Source organism: Gracilinanus agilis, chromosome 5, assembly GCF_016433145.1.
Source record: "Gracilinanus agilis isolate LMUSP501 chromosome 5, AgileGrace, whole genome shotgun sequence".
Lineage (NCBI taxonomy): Eukaryota > Metazoa > Chordata > Mammalia > Didelphimorphia > Didelphidae > Gracilinanus > Gracilinanus agilis.
In genome coordinates this window covers 107,633,428-107,655,698 of record NC_058134.1, presented here as the reverse complement: position 1 = coordinate 107,655,698, position 22,271 = coordinate 107,633,428, and the positions used below count along the sequence as shown (strand labels likewise).

Sequence of the window (22,271 nt, the reverse complement as noted above, 5' to 3'; positions counted from 1 at the left end):
TCTTTCTCTCTTTCTTTCTCTCTCTCTCTCTTTCTTTCTCTCTCTCTTTCTCTTTCTTTCTCTCTTTCTTTCTCTCTTTCTTTCTCCCTTTCTCTCTCTCCCTTCCTTCCTTTTGTGTTTCTCTTTTTCTAGAGGTGGACATTTCACAAGTTATTCTTCAAATATTAATTCTGTAGCTGTATATTATGTTCTCTTGGTTCTACTCATTTGACCCATTATAATTTCATGTAGGTTTTTCCACATTTTTCAATCTATTTTTTCATATACCTATATACAACTTTGATCTCTTCATCCAAAACTGTACATATCTTTTGATCATTTGTCAATTGGAGGTTATGAGACCTATCTGAGAAATTTTCTATAAAATCTTTTCCCAATTTTTTGCTTTCTTTCTAATATTGGCTACACTAATCTTATTTGTACAACCCCTTTTTAATTTAATGTAATCAAAAAGCCCATTTAATATCTCATAATGTTCTCTATCTTTTTGATTATTCATAAATTTGTCTCCGCTCCATAAATCTGGTATATATTTTCCTTGTTCTTCTAATTTGCTTATATCTCCCTTTATGTCTAGGTCATGTATCCATTTTGATCTTATTTTAGTAAATGTTGTAAGTTATTGATCTATACCTTATTTATCCCAATTGCTTTCTAATTGTCTCAGCAAATTTTACAAAATAGTGAGTTCATAATCCAAAAACTTGGATCTATACTTTGTCAAATACAAGGTTACTACTGTTTATTATGTCTGTTCTGCTTCACTATTATTTCTCCTTAACTGTTCCATGGCTCCCTCTTCTCTCCACTCTGTGGGGGAAAACTTTGCCTCATAATTTACAGAGAAAATTGAGGCCATTTATTGTGAATTCTTTCTTCTCTCCTCTTTCTCATCTCCTATTACTATACATACAGCTCCTGTCTCATATAATGAAATTGCCTTATATCTTGCTAAGGTTCACTGCAAATTGTTCAAATGGCCTTATTCTCAACTGTCTCCTCCAACAGATTGCCTCCTCTCTGATCCCCATTCTTTCACTTATTCAATCTCTCCCTCTTTATTGGCTCATTTCCTACTATTTACAAACATTTCCATGTCTCCTCTAACCTTAAAAAACCCTCACATGATCCTTCCATCCCTGCTAACTACTGTATCTCTTCTGTCCTTTGTAACTAAATTCCTAGAAAAGGTTATTTGCATTAGGTGCCTACACTTTCCCTCCTCCCTCTTTTAAGCATTTACCATCTGACTTCTGACCTTATTTCACTGAAGCTACTGTCTCCAAAGTTACTAGTGATTCCTTAGTTATGAAATCCAATGATCCTTTCTCAATATTCATTCACTTTGATGTCTCTATAATCTTTGACACTGTTGATGACACTCTTTTTGATTCTTTCTTCTCTCTAGGTTTTCAGAATATTGCTCTCTCCTGATTTTCTTCCTACTTATCTGACTACTCCTTCTCTCTTTCCTTTCCTGGATCCTCCATCAGGTCATGATAGTTATCTTCAGGGTTCTGTCCTGAACTCTTTTCCTTTATAATATTTCACTAAAGCTGTTCTTTTAAAGCTCAGGTTCAACATGTAAACTGCTAACAAACTTCCTTTTACCATCAGGAAAAAAATACAAAATGCCACTTGTCATTCAAAGCCTTTCAAACCTATTCTTTTCCTATCCTTTCCAGGCTTTTTACACCTTACTCCCTTACATAAAATCTTTGATCCAGTGATACTGGCTTCTTGGCTGTTCCATACTATATATCTCAGCTCCAGACATTCTTTCTGGCTGTCCCTCATTCCTAGAATGCTCTCCCCACTCCACTCCACCTATTTATCTCCCTGGCTTCAAGTCTTAACTAAAATCCACTATCTACAGGAAGACTTCCCTTACATCTTTTAATTCTAGTCCCTTCCCTCTGTTAATTACTTCTCATTTATCTTGTATATAACTTGCTTTATGTACATTTGTTTGCATGTTTTCCCCATTATATTGTAATCTCCTTTAGAGCAGGGGCTCTCTTTTGCCTCTTTTTTGTATCCCAGTGCTTAGATTATGTCTAACAGGAACTTAATAAATGCTTTTTGATCGATTGAAATGTAATGATTATTATTAGTAGTCTTTCCAGGTCAGTTTTCTAACAACCCATATGTTTTTTTATTGTAGAATTCTAGGCAGGTGTCTGCTTACTTCCCCAGAGCCCGCTGGTATGATTACTACTCGGTAAGCTTCTGTGACATATGAGCACATAAAAGCTCATGCTCCCCCCCATTCAGAAAAGCATGAAGGTTAGGGAGTAGGAAGGATCATCTGGGATGGGAAGGAAAACATCTGGGATGTTTTCAGATTCTTTATATAAGATTCTGACAATTTTGCCATTGGTGCAGGAGACCTGGCATCAAGTAGCCCATCATTGACTGCTTTATTTCCATTTATTTTTCCTCCATAGTGTAGATTCTCCTTGAGTCAATGACTTAATTCTCTATTAGTTGAACATCCAGATTTTTCCAAAGCCTCAGCTGAACCCCGAGAATGGCTATATAGAAGAGGCATGAGATGGGGTTGATGATATTTGACAAATGGTGGGAATTCTTAAGAGAAGATTTCCTTGAAGAAGGGCAAATTTGGCAAGATTTGGTATAAAAGTGAGATAGAGAAGGAGGAATCATTCATGACCAGTCTATATGGGATTAAAAAATAGGATCCATGTATGGAAATGAGAGTCTGTCATGGGAAAATGCTTTCTCTCTTTAGTTAACTATTCAGCTAAGAGGTAGTTTCTGAATTAATTTCCTCCTTGCCTTTTTCTCAATCAAAGGGCTCAGATATTGGAGTGAGGGGACAGTGGAAGGATCTGCCAGCTCCTCTTGACCACATCAGTCTCCATATCCGTGGAGGCTACATCCTTCCTTGGCAAGAACCTGCTAATAATACTCATTATAGGTGAGTGGGGAGGGGAATGGCAGGGGGAATCATCTTTTATTTCCAAATGTGTACCTCAGATCATAATGCTAATTCTTTGTGCTCCCTACCAATTTCTTGAAAGACAATGAAGTGTAGTGGACAGTTCTGGACTTGAAGTCAGGAAGCCTGGGTTTGAGTTAATTGCTGGCTGTGAGAATATAGAAAAATCATCTAAACTCACAGAACCTCAGTTCCCTGATTCGGTAAAATTAGGATAATAGTTCTTGAAACTATCTTCCCTACTCCACAGGTAGAGTTAATAATGATTGGGTGCTGAGAGGAAAGTTGTAAAAGACTAAGAAGGAGATTCTATTTCCTGGCCACTTTACTCCCAGTTGTTCCTAGATGTGTATACAGAATAGAATGGGCAGTACTTTTGCTTTCTCCCGTGATGCTTAAATTAATGTATATATGTCTGTATGTGTTTTAACTTATTTAATTTATTTTTTAATTTTTTTCTATGGTTACATGATTCTTGTTGTCTCTTTCCCCTCTTCACTCCCCTGTCCTGGAGTTGACAAGCAATTTCACTGGGTTTTAAATATATAAATATATATATATCATTCACATCCTATTTCCATGTTACTCACTTATGTAATAGAGTCATCTTTTAAAATCAAACCCCCAAATTAATATGCCCATATAAACAAATGATAAATCATGTTTTCTTCTGGATTTCTACTCCCACAGTTCTATCTCTAGATGTGGACGGCATTCTTTCTCATAAGTCCCTCAGAGTTGTCCTGGATCATTTTATTGCATTTAGTAGCAAAATCAGTTACATTTGATCATCCCACAATATTCTGGTTACTGTGTATAATGTTCTCCTGGTTCTGCTCATTTCACTCTGCTTCAGTTCATGGAGGTTTTTCCAGTTCTTATAGAAATCAATCAGTTCATCATCTGTTATAGAGCAATAGTGTTATATCAACATAATATACCACAGTTTTGTGCAACCATTCCCCAATTGAGGTACATTCTCTCATTTTCCAATTTTTTGCTCCTTGGTTTGAAGGATTCACAGAGCACATTTAGTCCTTCATCAGCATACAGGCAACTGAGTTTAGAACTAATTAGCAATAGTAATTAATTAAAAATAGGAAATTACTAAGTATTCCATATTCAATGGAGAAAGGAAGGGACTGAGGATTTCTACAAACACTCCCCTCCTCCCATAGACCATTTTCCCATTCACCTCAGTGAACAGATGGCAAACTTCATGTTTTTCCTTCTATTTGTCCCTAGCACATTTTTATACCATCTATCCTGGATACAATTGCTAATTATGACTCTTACCATAAGCATCATCATAATCCTATGCCATTCACAAGGGAAATTTTGTGTCAAGTGGCAAGTGACATTATGAATAGAAGTGCTTTGTGACCTATGATATGCTCTAATAACATAGGGTCTTTGAGGGGAGAATATACTCTTATTTTTTTTCTTAAAATCAATACTAAGTATTGGTTCCAAAGCAGAAGAGTGGAAAGGGTTAGACAATGGGATTATACAGTAGGAAGTGTTTGAGGCAAGATTTGAACCCAGGACGTTTTGTTTCTAGGCTTGCCCATACTTGATAATTGCTACAAAGTTAGTTGCATGATACTTATCCTGGGGAAAATTTTAGAAACAAGAGGATATACAGAGATCATATATCATTCTCAAGGAGCTCGATGCCTGACTTTAATTTTTAATTTTCATAGCCGGAGAAACTCCTTGGGTCTTCTTGTGGCTTTATCAGATAATGGAACAGCTGAAGGAGAGTTTTTCTGGGATGATGGAGAGAGTATTGGTAAGTGGGGCTTCCTCAGATTAAATTTACATCAATCTTGGTGTAAAGGCTACATTATAGTTTTTCTCATAGCACCTCTGTGTTCTTACCCATCTTAAAATCAATTCATTTTAATCATTTATTTGAATATTTCTTTAGACTCTATTGTCTCTCAGAGTTGGAAAGGAATTCTGAAATCATCTATTCCAAATTTCACCTGAAAAAGGGTATACTCATTATCATCTGCTTTCTCCTTGAAGATGTGAAGTAAAGGACAACTTGATATCTTCACTCCCACCCCAAATCAGGATTCTATTTGAGAATCACTCCAGTTCTATTTTTTTCTTCATATTGAGCCCAAGTTCACATCTTTGTACCTTTCACTCCTTACTCTTCTTGGCTGAGTTAGACTCATGCTAGTTCCTTGGCCATTTTAGGTTTTCTTTGGTATAAATCAAACACTCATAGATCATTTAGCAGTTTTAAAAACAAGACTAAGTTATCCTATAACAGGAGAAGACTATTCAGTCAGGAAAGACACTAGAAACATGTTCAGTTGATTTTGGCTGTCCCTTCCTTGAGTTGCCCATTGTAATTCAGCAGTATGACATCAGAGAGTGTCTGCAGCTCCTCCTGGCTGTTTTGTGTCCATCCACTGGGAAATGATGTCAGCCACCTAAACCTTTAGTCCCCTGAGACATTCAAGATTCAAGGATGGTTTGAATACCTTTTAAGAAAAAGTTAGCCTAAGAGGCATGGGAAGATGGATCTGGAAAAACTGTTCCTACACTACAATTCTAATTCTGACCAAAGGCCAAGCAGGGCAACTTTAATCAGAAGTCTGTGCTAGGTTATGGGTCTGTCATTGGTCAAGTCATCTAACTGGACTTTTGTTAATCCTCCTATAAAATGAAGGAAATGACCAAGATTTCTCATGTTTCTTTTAGTTCTAAATTCTGTTAGCTCCACAGAAACTTGGAGATGGAATTTAGCTAATTTAATCCCATTCCTGGCAGTAATGTATCCTGTAACATGATACATTAATCTTCTAAAAATATGAATGTGCATTTCTAGTTACAGTTTTCATTACCTTTAGTAGAATGTATTCACTTCATTTTCTGTGTGCCTACCTAAATTGGAGAATGTTGTCGAAATGGTAAGGTCTTGTTGTACCAGAGAACACCCATTACAAACTGTGATTCTCACATTCTGACTTTAAATGGATATTTTGAGAGTTTAGTAAGTATAAATGGATTCTTCCTTATTCCATAATACTAGATGAAATGGTAAAGTTGGATTTTTGGACCTGCAATGCTAAGGTTCAAACTCATGTCTTAAGGTAAGCTCAACAAGATGAAGAGGTTCAACCCATATAGATAGCACAAGCTTTCTGTTTTCCTCATTCCTCCCTCCATTTATTTTCCTTTTTCTTCTATATTTCTCTTTATCTGTCCCCCTTCCTCTTCCTCTTTCTTGTATTAACTCTCTTGATGAATAATACCAGGTCAATAATTCCAAGTAAAAATGAAAAAAAAAAATAATTTTATGTTAGAAAATAACTTTATCCAGAAAAAGTATTTCAGATTTCCTAACCCCTCTGCCACTCAGGTATTATCATAATTAAAGAAAGAATAAGCTAAAAATAAAAATTTTCATTTCAGCTACTTAATTCAGGAGCACACATTGGGTTATTGAATATTTTTTGCTATAGTCTGTAAATATGAGATTCTAAAGAAGAAAGAGAAAGAGCGAAGGAGAGAGTCTTGGCATTGATATGATGGTGTTTTGAACTTCTTGTGTCCTAGGCTGGGTTTCATGGGACCTGGTAGATTTTATTCTATTGTTGTGTTACAGATACCTATGAACGGGGGAATTATTATTTCTCAACGTTCTCTGCCAGTCAGGTAAGTGTTCATGGATGTTTTGACTTTTTTCTTAGCAAAATTAATGTCCCTAAAAGACAATAAATAAATATGTCATTAAGGGAGAATTTGCCTTCTTGACTCTTTTGAGGGCCATGACTTTCTCAGTTGTCCCAAATATTAGATGCTCTTTGCCTGAATATTGTAAAAAATAAAATTAATATATAATGATAACTTTAGTAATTTCAAGAAAATAAAGCCATATACCATGCTCACTTAGGCTATTCAAGCAGCCCGCCATTCCCTGCTGCCACCATGCTGCCATAGGAAGGAAAGAGAATAGGAATGCCAGCTCCTCAATTTTATCCCCCCCGTCTACGTCAGGGCGTAATGACAGGAAACCAGTGGGCTCATGGGAAATATAGTTCAAAGACCACAAAATTTCCAATAACACAATACTCTTTTAGTCTCTGAAATTTTGAATGAAGAATCAATTCTCAGTAACCATCCTAATAAAAGAGATTTCAGAGTCCTTTAGGGAATGATTAAAACTATGGCAACTGTCTCCCCAAACCACTTACCAATACTCTCTACATCATCTCTGAAAGACATCTCTGAAGAAGACCTAAGGAGTTATACTGTCCAGCTGTGATTTACATAGATATAATAATATATACATTCAATTTTTTAGAGGATCAACTACATGAAATAGATTTATTTTTTTCTAAACCTTACCTTCTGTCTTTCTTCTAAGTTCTTAGTTCTAAGACAGAAAAGTGGCAAGGGTTAGGCAATAAGGGTTAAGTGGCTTGCCCAAGGTTATGCAGCTAGAATGTGTCTGAGGCCATTTTTAAACCTTGGTCCTCCCAGCTCTAGACCTGGCTCTCTATTCGCTGTGCTACCTAGCTGCTCTCAAATCACTATTTAGAAAATGTTGGGAGAAGCTAGAGTATGCCAGAAGCCAGGAGGAATCCTTCCTACCTTTAGTAATCTACCTTTCAACTTGTCATGCAAGGAACACTGGTGGAGAGTGTGCTTAGTGTTAGGGAAGAAAAATTTCATAAGATCATAAAATTTAGTTCTGGAAGTAACCTCAGGAGTCATTCAATCCAGTCCTTTCCTTTTATTTATAAGGAAACAGGCTCAAAGTGGTTAAGTAACTGAAGTGCCCAAGGTCACAGTTAGAGAGCATCAGAGATGAGATTTGAATGCTAGTCCTTTGACTAATAAATCATGTTGTCATCCCAGAATAACAGAATCTATTTTATCATAGCAGAGATTTTTCAGTCTTTCATATTTCTGATGAATCAGGAAGTAAAACAACAGTATTATTAACTATTTACTATTATAGCCTAATCCTAAATTCTTCCCTCCAAATGCCAAAGCACATAAAAAGGGTTAGTCATGGCTTTAGACATTGAGGAGTTTAAGCCATTCTTAAGGTATCAGTGGAGGTCTCATGGATTTTCTGTTTGGGGTTGCATCTTAGAAACACCTGGATGTGAAGGTTTTACAGCAGAATTACCAAGATCCAAATGGCCTGGCATTTAAAGAGATCAAAATCTTTGGGCTGAATTTCCAACCACTTGTAGTTACTGTGAAAGAGAATAATGTTCCAATCCAGTCTGATGCTGAGATAAAGTATAATCCTGCAACAAAGGTAAGCTTTTCTTAAACCTGTGATTAAATTAACCTCATTTTTCTGGCATCTGAGTGAATCAACTGTCCATTGTAACAAAATATATACATTCCCTATAATTTTTGTCCTTTAAACATCAAATTTTTATTAATTTTTTTTATTTTGGTGTGTGAAAATCTTAACTAAAATGCATTTAGACTCAAACACGTTAGCTGTGTGATCTTGAGCAAGTCACTTAATCCCCATTATCTAGCTCTCTTCTGCCTTGGAGCCATTGCATAATGTTGATTCTAAGATGGAAGGAAGACAAGGGTTTATTTTTAATGCACTTAGAAATATTTATTAATTAGAAGATTTACATATAAATGAATGTTTTGTGATGACTCCAAGTCATAATCATTTAAAAGTGTGGATATAGATACATTATACAGATGTTATAGAATCTAGAGCTGGATAGATCTTTTGTCTCTCTCTCTTTCTTTTAAACCCTTGCCTTCCATCTTGGAATCAATACTGCATATTGGTTCTAAGGCAGAAGAGTGGTAAGGGCTAGTCAATGAGGGTTAAGTGACTTGCCCAGGGTCACAAAGCTGGGAAATATCTGAGGCCAGATTTGAACCTAGGACCTCCTATATCTAGACATTGCTCTCAGTCCACTGAGTCACCAAGATGCACCCCCCACCCCCATCACCCATGACTTTCTTTTTAATCAATGATTGAATCAAAAGCTAAAATAGCCTCTGTTGGGCAGTTAGGTGATATGCCAGGGTAGAGCCTGGTGTCAGGAAGACTTGATTACAAATCTCACTCACTTAATAGCTCTGTGACAAGTCACTTAACCTTGATTGCCTCAGTTTCTTTATCTGTAAAATGACCTGGATAAGGAAATGGAAAAACACTGTAATATCTTTGCCAAGAAAACCCAAATGGTGTCATGAAGAGTCAGAGAGAAGATGCTCACAAGAGATATGGGATAAGGAGGAGAGATTGAAAACCTTCTAAAAAAGTGGTATTTCAGCTGATACTTAAAGGAAGCTGGGAAGAATCTTTTTGTCTTCATTATCATGGGATCATAGATCTCCAGTTGGAAGAGAGCTTCGTCATTATACACATCGGTGTTAACCTCTTTACTGGATAGTTTGTTCCTTAAGTTTACACCATGATACCTCAACACTCAGGATTTGTTCCATTGGGCTTTTCTTCTCTCTAGTTCCTTCACCCCAAACTTTTAAAATGAGATCCTATTTGATACAAAGGAGTCAATAAGCTTCTAAGAAAAGTGATTAGAATATTATTAATGGGAGTCAACATTAATAGAGGTAGGAATGAGGAAGAGAATAAGCATATATAGGGAACCTATTATATTCCAGGCACCTTTCAGAAATGTCTCATTTGATCCACTCAATAACTCTTCAAAGTAGATGGTGTTATTATTGCCATTGAAACTGAGGATAACAGCGGTTATGTGGCTAGCTCATTGTCATAAACCTAATAAGCCTCAGGGGTTGGGTTTGAATTCAGATCTTGCTGATTCCTGGCCCCTTGCCCTATCTCTCATACCACCTTGATGCCTTAAGTGGGAGGATAGACAAAGTGTCTTAATTGCTGGAAGACTATGGCTTTTGATTATCAAGCCACAAAGATGGAGTTTGGCTGTTAGTATGGAGTTTCATGAACTAAAACAAGCCATTGAGATGGTGAGGTGTTACGTTTTCTTTATTTATATTTTATTTTTTCATTTACATTCCTATAGTAATTATCTAGATTGTTTTCTTCATCTTGGCTTTTATTTATTTTTAATTTTTTTTAAACTCTTAACTTCTGTGCATTTGGCTCTTAGGTGGAAGAGTGGTAAGGATGGGCAATGGGGGTCAAGTGACTTGCCCAGGGTCACACAGCTGGGAAGTGTCTGAGGCCTGATTTGAACTTAGGACCTCCCATCTCTAGGCCTGACTCTCAATCCACTGAGCTACCCAGCTGCCCCCTTGGTCTTGGCTTTTAAAATAGTGTGCATCATTTTTTTTTCTATACTTTTTTGAATTTTTCCATTTCATTCATGTATGAGAATTAGTTCACTGGATTGATTTTTTTTTTTTTTTTAGTTGCTGATTTTAGTAGTATTTTTTAACTAACAAATTGTTTCTCTCTGTATAGGTCACTCACATCACTGGACTTAACCTTGAGCTGGGGAAAGAGTATACAGTGGAGTGGTCCACAGAGTTCAGAGACACAGAAAAATTTGACTGCTACCCAGATGCAGATGGTGCTCAGGAAGAGAAATGTAAATTACGTGACTGTATCTGGGAGGTAAGATCATATAAATACTCCCCTACACATTGATATGCCCACATATACTCATTTATTTCTAATCCATCTGGTGACTCCTTCATTTCCTCTCACATGATCTAAATCATCATAGAATGTTGGCTTGGAAGTGAGGAAGATGTGGGTTCCAATTTTGCCTCATATACTTATTAACTGTATGATGTTGGCCAAGCCCCTTTGCCTGGAAACTTGGCCTCATTTTCCTCATTTGTAATTAAAGGGTTGGCCTTTGATCTCTAATGTCCCTTCCAGCTTTAAATCTATGATACTAGAATCCTACGATTCTAATGGAGAACATCTCTCTCTCTCCTCTCTCTCTCTCTCTCTCTCTCTCTCAGTATCTCAGTACATAGACTTTGTTATATCATTAAGAAGTTTAGCATCATGTTTATTACCTCTTCAGATTACTTTTGGTTTCTAAATCAAGAAATTAGAGCCTAGGATACCTCTGAAAGGAGGGCATAAATGGGGAAGAAGATAGAACCCAAAGATGGTGCAGTGTAGTAGAATGTGTGGTGGACATGCAATTGAAAAGAGTTGAACTAAAATTTTAGTTCTAGGGGAAGCTAGATGGCTCGGTGGATTGGGAGCCAGACCTATAGTTGGGAGGTCTTTGGTTCAAATCTTACCTCAGACACTTCCTAGCTATGTATTCCTTGGTAAATCACTTAATCCCTATTGCCTAGCCCTTTTCGTTCTTCTGCTTTGGAACCAATACATAGTATTGATTCTCGGTTGATGAGGGTTCAAAAAAAATGCTAGTACTGATGCTGACTTGTTCTGGAATGGTCAAATTACCTAACTTATCCAAGCCTGAAGCCTTAATAGCTTTTCTATGAAATGAGGATAAATTGCCTGTAGGACCCATGTATGTACTTATATTTTGATCCTTACCTTATTCTTTATCTTTACTTAAGAACTCCAAGCTCAACATCATTTTCTTTCTTTCTTTCTTTCTTATTTTCTTTTACTCTTACCTTCTTTCTTGGTATAGGTACTAAGTAATGGTCCTAAGGCAGAAGAAAAACGGTAAGACCTAGGCAATTGAGGTTAAGTGAGATGTTAGGAAGGATGTGAGGTAAATGGCTATTTATATGAGTATTTTTTTCTCTCCCACCTACTCCTACCGAGGGGTCTCTAATAGTCAGGGAAGGAAAGGCTATTCTATTCTGGAGGGACCACTTGTCCCTTAGCATCCCAGGATCTCTTTCCACACGTTCCAATGGAGAACATCTTTTTTTTTTCATTCACAAATATTTGACATTATAGTGGCATGTTGAGTTGAACTGGAAGTGACACGTTTTTTATTTTTCCCCTATTATCTCCTTTGAAGACTTACTTCAAAGGGGTCACCCTGTTAGGGAATGTTTGAGTCCAGATTTGAATTTAGGTCTTCTCAACTCCAGGTCTGTCTCACTGAACTGTTCACNTCCTGAGTCTATATCAGATCCTGAGTGAGATACAATATTGAGTCATGGAAATTGTCTGAGCTGGGCATTGTGAGTGCTAGGATCTAGTCTTTGTGTTGGCATTGAATTGTCATCAGACTTGGAATCGTTCTTGATGCTTCAGTTTCCTCATCTGTAAAATGAATGATACTTGTCCCTACCTCACAGTCATTGGACGACAACCAGGAGATAATAAATCCATGGGCCATTTGCTTTTTTGCACTCTTTAATGTAGTGATTATTATTCATGTTATTCCCTTCAGGATATTTTGATCACTCTTCCCATTTATTTCATTTTTTAAAACCTTTAATTTATCTTAGAATGCCCGGAATGTATCTGCCTACTTCCCTGATGCCCGCTGGTATGATTACTACACGGTAAGCCTCTGCGATGGGATGTAGGAGCTCATGCTCCCTCTGTTCAGGATGGTGTGTGTCTGAATGTGAGATGAGAGAGTGGGCGGCTAAGAATTTTCATCCTATCATTACTCTTTCATTAACCCAGTTTCATAAGCATTGGTAATTGGGAGTCTTCTGAAGTTACTGGTTTATGATGCACTTAAAAAAAAACTGAGTGAGCCTGGGTGAATAGTCCTTGGGAGCTGAGTGAATCACTTGTATTCCAGTAAAGAAGGGGAACTTGATGAAATGAGTAGAGCAATTTTTGCTAACAGGGTATAGAATGCGCATGTTAGTTATGGTCACAGAGCTGGGGGCACTTCAGAAGTCTTCAGAAATAACTTTAGTGCAGTGATTTTTTTCTAAGGCCAAATCAAATAGCCAGAGTGTGGAGGAATCAAGAAGGTCATTGGTGAGTTTTATTTCTCATATTCAAAGGAAGGTAACATCAAAGATAGAGATTAATGGCAAACAAATACTTGACCTATCATCAGTTCATGCATAAATTTCTAAAACTTTTGTCCCATTATCTTTTATGCAGTTGACTTTACATACTCTATTGTTAATATACCTTCCAACATACATTCTCAAAATATGTTTAGTCAACTCTTCATAAGGAATTTCAAAATATTAAAAAAAGAGAGAACTGTAGAGTGGTATACTCTTTCCAAGCTGAGTGAGAAAACTTCATTTCCAAAGCCTTTGGGAAACAGGCAGAGTAGTTTCTATAAGCAGAATACTGTAGCTTCTATACCAGTATTTGCAAAGTTTTTTGAGTTCGAGTACCCAGAGGGCAAATTCAAGCTGACCATGAGCCCCCCACATTACTGGAGAGAGTTGAGGGAAGAAGTGCTTGCTTTGGATGACTGAACTGCAGGGCAGGGCATGCAAAAATATCCTTGTGCCCTGGAAAGAGGGAGAATGGAGCACTTACCCCATTCTGGGGGCCTCACATATGCCAGTACTCTGCCAAAGCTGTCCTATACCAATTACAATCACCTTGATGCTGGAGCAGTTATGGTGTTTCCAAAACAGCCTCATTAAAGGGTATTGCAAGTCCTTGATCTTCTAATTGCCGAACCATGTGCCTTTTCTCAATTATTGAATTTATTGTACTTGGTTGCATCGTGTCTTCTGCCTGAGTTTCTTCTATTCCATTGCTTTCATATACATCTATAAGCACTTTGATTATCTATCTCTGACTTTATCTCTATCAATGACTTCTCTTACTCCTCTTCCTGCCAAAGCATAAGAGGTTTATACGGCTTTTTTCATGACTACTTCTCTCCATATATCTTCAGTCATCTCACTCATTTCTTTAGCTGCAGCCATCATCACTAAGTGAATATTCTCTGTATTTATAGTTGTAGCCTTGACCCAAACTCAGTATGGAATTTCTGTCTGTTTGACATCACCACTAGTAAATATTGCTATGACATATACCACATTTTCCCCCTCTAAACTCTCCCTCCTCCAAATTTTTCTATTTCTATTAATGCTCTTGCCATATTTTCCCTGTAACTTGAAACATGAAATCCTCTTGGATAGTTATATCTTCCTTGCCATGCCACCATTCTGAACTGCCAAGTCTTCTAGATTTCATTTCTATCCTCTTTTTTTCCATCTCTGCCACTACCACATACATTTGTGCTCTCGTTACATTAGAAGTGACCAATTGCAAAGTCTTTCCAATTTGTCTTCCTGCCCCTTGTGTCTCTCTTTGTCTATCTTTCTTCCAGAATTTTCTAAGTGCATATTTATGATTATTTACCTCCAAGTTGAAAAACCTTCAACGATTCCTATTGGTGCCTTAAATAGCCTGGCGTTAAAGTCCCTCGACATTTTGGTCCAATTTACTTTGTAGCATATTCTTCATGATGTACACTATAGCTTGACTGAGTTAGACTATGACTTTCACCATTCCCCAAACACTACTGAGCAGTGGATCAATTGAGTTGGACCAAATGAATTTGTAATGACCTAGATTCGTATGTTGGTTTTTGGTTTGTTTGCTTGTTTTCTTTTGTTTTTTGATCTCCAGAATGTACAGGAACAGAGATCTTTCACAAGACTTAGAAATAGGGGTTTATAGAATGAGTCATGGTGTCTCTTTAAACTTAAAGGGATCTAAATTGATGATGAGGGAAACTATGAAATGACTGTCTTGGAAGTCCAAGTCAGGTATTTACTCTTCTCTGATTCTTCCTTTAGATTTCAGTTAAGTGACTGATTGTGGTTTCAGTTAGGTAGGCAAGTTTAACAGAGATGAGATAAATGGAAGAGTTGAAGTTGAAACTAGAGAAGGGCAAGCACCAAATGCCAAATTCTCAGATGGAAGTATGCTGACTCAAGGTGTAGCAGTGTTTGTATGTGGCTCTGATGTGTGGGTATAAAGTCTAGTAAAATGAATAGGAGGGCATGAAAATGTTTTCTTCTGCCATGCTATTATTTAGCCAAAGTAAAGTACCTTTCTTTCATTATCCTCTCCTGCCTCTTGCCACAGGGAGAAAATATAGGAGTAAGGAAACAGTTTAAGGAATTATCAGCTCCTCTTGATCACATTAACCTTCATGTCCGTGGGGGCTACATCCTTCCCTGGCAAGAACCTGCCATTAATACCCACTCCAGGTGAGTGAGAGACTAGAGATTTCCCCTTTGCATACCACCTTTCCTAAGAGTCATTAATTTCAACATTGATTTGTATTGGGGTATCTTGGCCTTAGGTTGCACCAAGTTCTTTGAAGGATTATTAAAGATCTTTCTCAGAACCTGGTTGGAAAGAGGTAAAAATCTGGAGTTGCTGCTGGTCTCTGGGGATTAGGGTAGGGATAATTCAGGATGATAGTAGTACTTGAGGTAGGTATTTTATGAAGATCAAATGAAATAATGTGATGCGCTTTGTAAACATTAATGCTCTATATCAATATCATTATTATAACTATTCTAGTTGAAGCATACTCTATGCATAACATTCTAACTATTTTTTTCTGATGTTAACTTAGCCGACAGAAGTTCATGGGTCTCACAGTTGCTTTGGATGATGAAGGAAATGCTGAAGGTTGTCTCTTCTGGGATGATGGAGAAAGCATTAGTGAGTATGGGCTCCCTGGGTAGAATCTAAATGCCTTCATCAGGAGTCTTGTATATGCTCTAGAAATTTTTATCCTTTTCTTTTTCAAGATTAAACCATTTCTAAACTTTTATTTTTAAAGCCAGGTGTAGCCATAGTATTGCATGATGAATAGTGTTAGATGTGCAGTTAAGGAGGTCTGGGCTCAAATCCTGCCAAACCATATGACCCTGAGCAAATCTCTTTGGGCCTCAGTTTCTTCATCTATCAAATGAGAAGTCAGACTCAATGGTTTCTAAGATCTTTTCCATTTATTATCCTATGATTACAGGAAATCTGCATGTTTAGAGAGTTTCTTTGCAGTCAGCTATTCTCCCCCACCACATCCCCATTACTTCTTCCTGCCATGTAAGGAATAAGCCAATGTTCCCACACACTCCCAATCAGTGCAGTTGATTTTTAAAATTTGTCTTTTTAAAATTTCTGAATCTATCCCCTATCTCCTCCCTTGTAACAGAGAATGAAAAAGAAAGGAAAGTAGATTGCAGAACAATCAATACATAAACTGAGTCAATAATATTTCCACCCTCCCCTACTATTACAGAGGAAGAGGGTGGGGAAAGTGCAATTTGGTTAAGCCAATAACAATATTATTAGTTTTTAGATTATCCATGGTAATCTGCCTCTATGTTAACAAAGAGGCATAAACTTATCATAGTGTAAAAAAATATTGTGAGGCAATAATGTTGAGTAACATTTACTATACTCACTGTTACTAAGACAGGGAGTGAGGGATCTTATGGCTCTGTCCAAGCTCCAAGTGCCCTCTTTGTTACTAGGACACAGTTCTCATATGACTAATAAGCCCCTTCCATAAGTCCTAGCTGTGATGTTAACATTTACTTACTACTAAGTATACTCTAGAAAAGCTCACTGAATCGGTGTACACATGGTCCCATCCAGATCAGAAGATGTTGGAAGCATGATTATTCCTGGTGGTCCAGGTGGTGGTTTTTCCTCAGCTGTAGCCAAGTGGCTCTTGTTCCCTTTCCCAAGTAGCTGTTACTATTAGGTACAACACAATGGTTTCCCTGGAATACATAGAACATACCTTACCATTCCTGTGTACCCTTTTGCACGGGTATTATGTAGAGAGAAAATGAACCCAAATTAGCACCACCACTACCTGACCAATTCTTCAATTGCTAGTTACATACATATTACATACACAAGGCATGTAATATACATAGTTATTTTTCATTTTTCACTTCTAATGGGTTATATCTTAAGCATCAGAAACCTTTTAATAATAGGAAATCACCATGGTCTATGGGTTAGCCCAAGCACCATGGACAATTATATACTAAAAACTGCCGATTACCTATGTGTCGTCCCTCTTCTCCCCTCCCCTTCTGCCCCCCCTCCCCATGAAAGTACTCTGTTGCCTTTTTGTTTATAGTACAACCAACTGGGCAACTAGATGGCATCATAAGATGGTGGGCTTGGGATAAGGAAGACTCATCTTCATGAGTTCAAATCTGGCCTTTACTAGACTTTTATTTACTAGACTTATTTGCCTCGGCCTCCTCATCTATAAAGTGAGCTAGAGAAGGAAATGGCAAACCACTCCAATATCTTTGCCAAGAAAACCCCAAGTAGGTTCATTAAAATATTGGATATGACTGAAAAAAAATGACTTAACAATAAATTAGCAAAGGGTTTTCAAAGACTATATAACAACAAAGCAAAAGGTCTGGGAGGTCCTACTAAACTGGAGGTTCTTCAAGGATGATGAACTTAGGTCAGAGATGCTCCATATATTCTAGTCTTTTCCGAATAGCTACTTGAGAGATAGGGCAAAGAATATTAGCTTTGAAGCCAAACAAATTGCCTTCAAACATTGCCTGTCATGTGGTGCTAGTTACTCTCTTGGGGGGGGTTATTCATCAGTAAAATGAGGGGGGTGGACAAGACAGTCTTTAAGACCCCTTCTTGTTCTGGTTCTATAGTCCTATGTCAGTTGTCTTAGGACCACTTTGGCCAAGCCCATCACCAGAAGGTTGTCCACAAAGTAAAATTATTTCAGTCACAGCAACCCATGAAGAGAATTCAATAAAATGTGGATGTATTGTGATATGACTCAGGGAAGGGAGTACTGGTACAGATAAAATTATTATGGATCTTTGGAACATTTAAACAGAGCCCAAATGCCAATGATCTCCAGGGTTTCTTTGAACTTTCCTCCATTTCAGTGAATGAGTTAATCAATCTGGTTATCTATTTCCCCTTTTCCTCACGGCCAGCATGTCTTTGAAGTCTACCAGAAGTCCTTTTACTCCCTCATTCATTTCACACTCCTTGCACTCTTTTAACCTTTAGCTCCTCCCATGAATAGGCCCCTGGCCCTTTATCCCCATTATTGAAGACCATGGCACATTCCAACATTGGTGAATTGGTTCGGAAATAATCTTGAAGTAATTTCTCAGAGGCAATTTTGCCTACTTCTTTGTCAAACTGGGACCATATGATCATTTAACAATAACAATAGTCATGCCCAGTGGACATGACCACAAAACCCCAAAGCGTGGGTTTAAAATGGAGAAAAAAGAAGTTGGAAAACTATGAGGAGCAATTGAGAGAAGAGAGGAGCAGGGATGAAAGAGGTTAATGGGAAAAGTATTCTTCAGTCACCTAGTACATTGGTTTTAAATGGGAATGTTTTATTTGCATCGCACCCAAGTCTCCTGTGGATGGAAGGGGGAGAAGGTAATAGGCAAAGCTTGAAAATGGAAAATAGTCATCAATGATACATGTAAAACCCAGTGGAATTGCATGTCAGCAACAAGGGGGATGGTGGGTTTGGGGGACAGGGAAAGAACATGAAACATGTAACTATGTTTATTTGCAGATACATATGAAAGTGGAAACTATTACTTGGCAAACTTTTCTGCTAGACTGGTAAGCATTATTAATGATATTAAAGACCCATATTATACCATTTGTAGAGATGGCAAGATAGAGTACTTGCAGGGAATCTGTAAGATATGGGTTCAAATCCCACCTTTAATATTAGTTATAGAAGGGCAGCAACTTGCCACAGTGGGTAAAGCTCCAGACCCAGACCTGAAAGGACTGGGTTCAGATCTGGCCTCGGACATTTCCTAATTGTGTGACTCTAGGCAAATCACTTTATCTTGATTGCCTAGCCCTTGATGCTCTTCTGTCTTAGAAATGATACTAAGATAGAAGGAAAGGGCTTAGGAAAAAAAAATACCAGTTATGCAACTCTGGACAAGTTATATGGCCAATTTGTGCCTCAGGCAACTCCTTAATAATAACAATAGCTGATATTTCTATACATTTATTATTTCATTCTATTCTCACAATATATGAGGCAAGTGCTATTATTATTTCCATTCTATAAGTGAAAAAAAATGAGTCTTACATGGTTTAGTAACTTGTCTGGGATCATATAGCTAGTAACTGTCTGAGGTAGAAGTTGAACTCGGGTTATCCTGAGTCTTAATGTCAGCGCTCTCTCCATTGCACCAACTTGCTTCCTTAGAGGGTGCATTTTCTATCTTTCTATATTGCCTTGTGATTCTCACCCATTTATAAGGGTGTTCTATGTCCTCATCAGCCTGGAATAACTGCGATCTACATCTATAACCTTGACTATTCAATTTGTTTCTTTTGAATCTGGGTTCCTCATCTTTACAATGTGTGATGCTAGAAACCACTCACTAAATTTGTCCTACCCCACATCCCATTTTTTACATGCATACATTGGGGGACGTAGGGACATGGAGAATAAAAGTGTGGTTCGCGGCTCTCTCAAGGTTGGCACTTGAGGGCTTTGAGGGTTAAGTGGCTTGGCAGGCTTGGGATTTCAGCTTAGGTACTTTTCTAGATAGGTGAGATTTTCTGTCCCCTTCCTGCATTTCCCGTTTTCATATGTCTCCATTTTTCTTAAAATTACATTATTAAGAGCTACTAACAGACTCCTGATTTAAGAGTAATTATAACAGCAACTACAATATTTTATTAATATTACATTCAAAGATTTTATTTTCATTTATTACAAATGAGAGGGCTGGACTAAAGTATTTCTAAACTCCCTTCCCACTCAGCAAATCTATTATTTTATCCCAATCTATCCTTATTCTTATTTATCCCCCTCTCTGATCTACAATTTAAATTCAGTGACTCAGTCTCTCAAAAGACCTAGTTAAGTTTGAGACAGAGAGAAAATGCTCATTAAGTTCTCTTTAAATCAGTAGATATCTGTCAGGGCTGCAGAAGTATTTATTCTTAGGAATATAGATGGTCCTGGCTATCCTGTGATAACATCCTGATAAGGATCAAGATTGTGATCTTGAAATTGTCTTCATCCTTTGACCTAGCTAGTGGTGCCTTAGTTTCCCCATCAGCAAATGAAGATAATATAACGCCCAATTTTCTGTTTTAGTAGGAAGAAACAAGTAATTCTTTAAAAGATATTTTATTTTCCAAATTACATGCAATAACAAATTTCCACATGTTTTCTGAAGTTATGAGATGCAAATTATCTCCCCTCCCTCTCTCCACTCTCAGATGTGGTAAGCAATTTGATCTGGATTATACATGCATTATCATGCAAAACATATTTCCATATTGTTTGTTGTTATAAGAGAATACTCATACAAAAGCAAAACCCCAAAATAAAAATATAAACAAACTAAAGTAAATGTTCAAAATAGTATCTTCATTTGATCTGCATTCCAAATCCAACAGTTCTTTCACTGGAGGTAGATAGCATTCTTTGTCATAAGTCCTTCAGAATTGTCCTGGATTAATTGTTCTGTGAATAGCTAAGTCTTTCATCACCTATCATATACAACAATTTATTCAGCCATTCTCCAATTGATAAGTGTCCCCTAAATTTCCAATTCTTTGCTACCACAAAAAGAGCAACTATAAATGTTTTTATAGAAATAGTCCCCCCCTCCCCCACCTTTTTTTTTTAATCTCCTTGGGATACAGACCTAGTAGTATTACTGGATCAATAGGTATGTGCAGTTTTAGTCCTTTGGGCATAGTTCCAAATTGCCCTCCAGAATGATTAGATTGGCTCACAACTCTTCCAAAAATGCATTAGTGTATCAATTTTGTCATATCCCCTCCAACATTTACCATTTTCTTTTACTATCATATTGGCTAATCTGATAGATATGAAGTGGTACCTCAGAATTATTTTAATTTGCATTTCTCTAATCAAGAGTAACTTAGAACATTTTTTATATGATTATTAATGGTTTTGATTTCTTCATCTGAAAACTACTTATTCATATCCTTTGATCATTTATCAATTAGGGAATGGCTTATATTCATATAAATTTGAGAAATTAGACCTTTATCAGAGAAATTTGTTATAAAAATTTCCCCCAGTTTGTTGTTTACCTTCTAATCTTATTTACCCTGATTTTGCTTATACACAACCGTTTAAATTTAATATAATCAAAATTATTCCTTTTACATCTTGCAACATTCTCTATCTCTTGTTTTGCCATAATTTTTTCTCTTTTCCATAGATCTGTTGGAAGGGAACATGTTAATCTCTCCAAACCCTGAATTGGGGAGATTTCAACATGCTTGTCTCCAATAGAATCAAAGGGGGGATTGTTGGAAGGGAATCTCTCTCCATTATGTTATGTTGTTTGGTGTCATCAATCAGTGACCTGGAGGTCAAAGGTCACTGAGATGTGCAGGTATAGATAAACCCTCAGAGGAAGGAAGTTGAAACCAACAAGATGGGAAACTGATCCCTCAGGCACTGTACCTCTGGGCAGTCCAGGCATATTAATATGGTTGGAACGTTCCTAAGATGTGATGTGGGAGAGCTAGTGGGTAGAGAAAACTACTTATAAGGTGAGACCAGGAGACTGTTCGCTTTCTTCTGGCTGGAGCTTGGAATCTGAAGGAACCCATGTTGGTGGTGAGTTTCAATTTATCATTGCAGCAGATAGAGTATTAAACTAAGCAACTCTATCTCTTTCCTATATTTCCCTCTCTTTATGATCACTACTTTGATGTAATAAAGTTATTAAAGCTACTAGTAGACTCATAATCTAATTTTAACTATTAGAGATCTATCAAATCTATTCTATTATCCCCTAATTTACATATGGCATCACTCTTTATGTCTTTTTATATATAAATCTATCTATCTATCTAATAAATTCTTTATACATAAATCATATACCCATTTTGACTTTTTGCCAGTAATTTTTGAGAAAAGGAGAAAGTCTGATTATGTTCTGAATAACTGTAGACTATTTGAAGTTTAGGGAAATGAAATGAGATAAAGTGGCTTCATAATTTCTGCTCCCTCCATATTCAATTTTTCTCTCCTTTCACAGAACAATTTGGAGCACCACATCATTCACAACAAATACATAGTAGCTACAAAACCGCTATGGCTCGGCTTTATTCACATCTGGGGAATAAACAGTGATTCTATTACCAATGTTATTGTTACTCAAAAGGCTGAAGTTTCAACCATAAACAACTTTCAATATGACCAAACACGTCAGGTTTGTAACTCATAAAACGTCTGAGTGAACTGTGTAAATGAAGAGTCCTTATATCTCTGTTCATATGTTTGCTGGACCAGCGCCCCACTTCCTTACCCCTCACTCCCTCAATCTTCCATAATGCTCACAATAAAAATGAAAATAAGATATATGGGAAAGACTGAGGCTCTCAATCCTAACATTTCATTCCTCAGCCTAGAAATTTGGACAAAGCCTCTATTTG

At 37.1% G+C, this 22,271-nt stretch overlaps 1 protein-coding gene across 1 annotated transcript in view; it reads left to right on the top strand.

The window, feature by feature from the left end:
- The window catches only part of LOC123249910 (maltase-glucoamylase, intestinal-like), a 183,852-nt gene that overhangs the window by 104,856 nt on the left and 56,725 nt on the right, over positions 1-22,271 (top strand). The window contains exons 41-50 of the mRNA XM_044679001.1: positions 2,165-2,221; positions 2,817-2,941; positions 4,666-4,754; positions 6,588-6,637; positions 8,085-8,255; positions 10,389-10,541; positions 12,329-12,385; positions 14,910-15,034; positions 15,409-15,501; positions 22,129-22,270. Of these exons, the coding sequence (XP_044534936.1) occupies positions 2,165-2,221; positions 2,817-2,941; positions 4,666-4,754; positions 6,588-6,637; positions 8,085-8,255; positions 10,389-10,541; positions 12,329-12,385; positions 14,910-15,034; positions 15,409-15,501; positions 22,129-22,270 (1,062 nt within the window). The remainder of the gene's footprint in view (positions 1-2,164; positions 2,222-2,816; positions 2,942-4,665; positions 4,755-6,587; positions 6,638-8,084; positions 8,256-10,388; positions 10,542-12,328; positions 12,386-14,909; positions 15,035-15,408; positions 15,502-22,128; position 22,271) is intronic.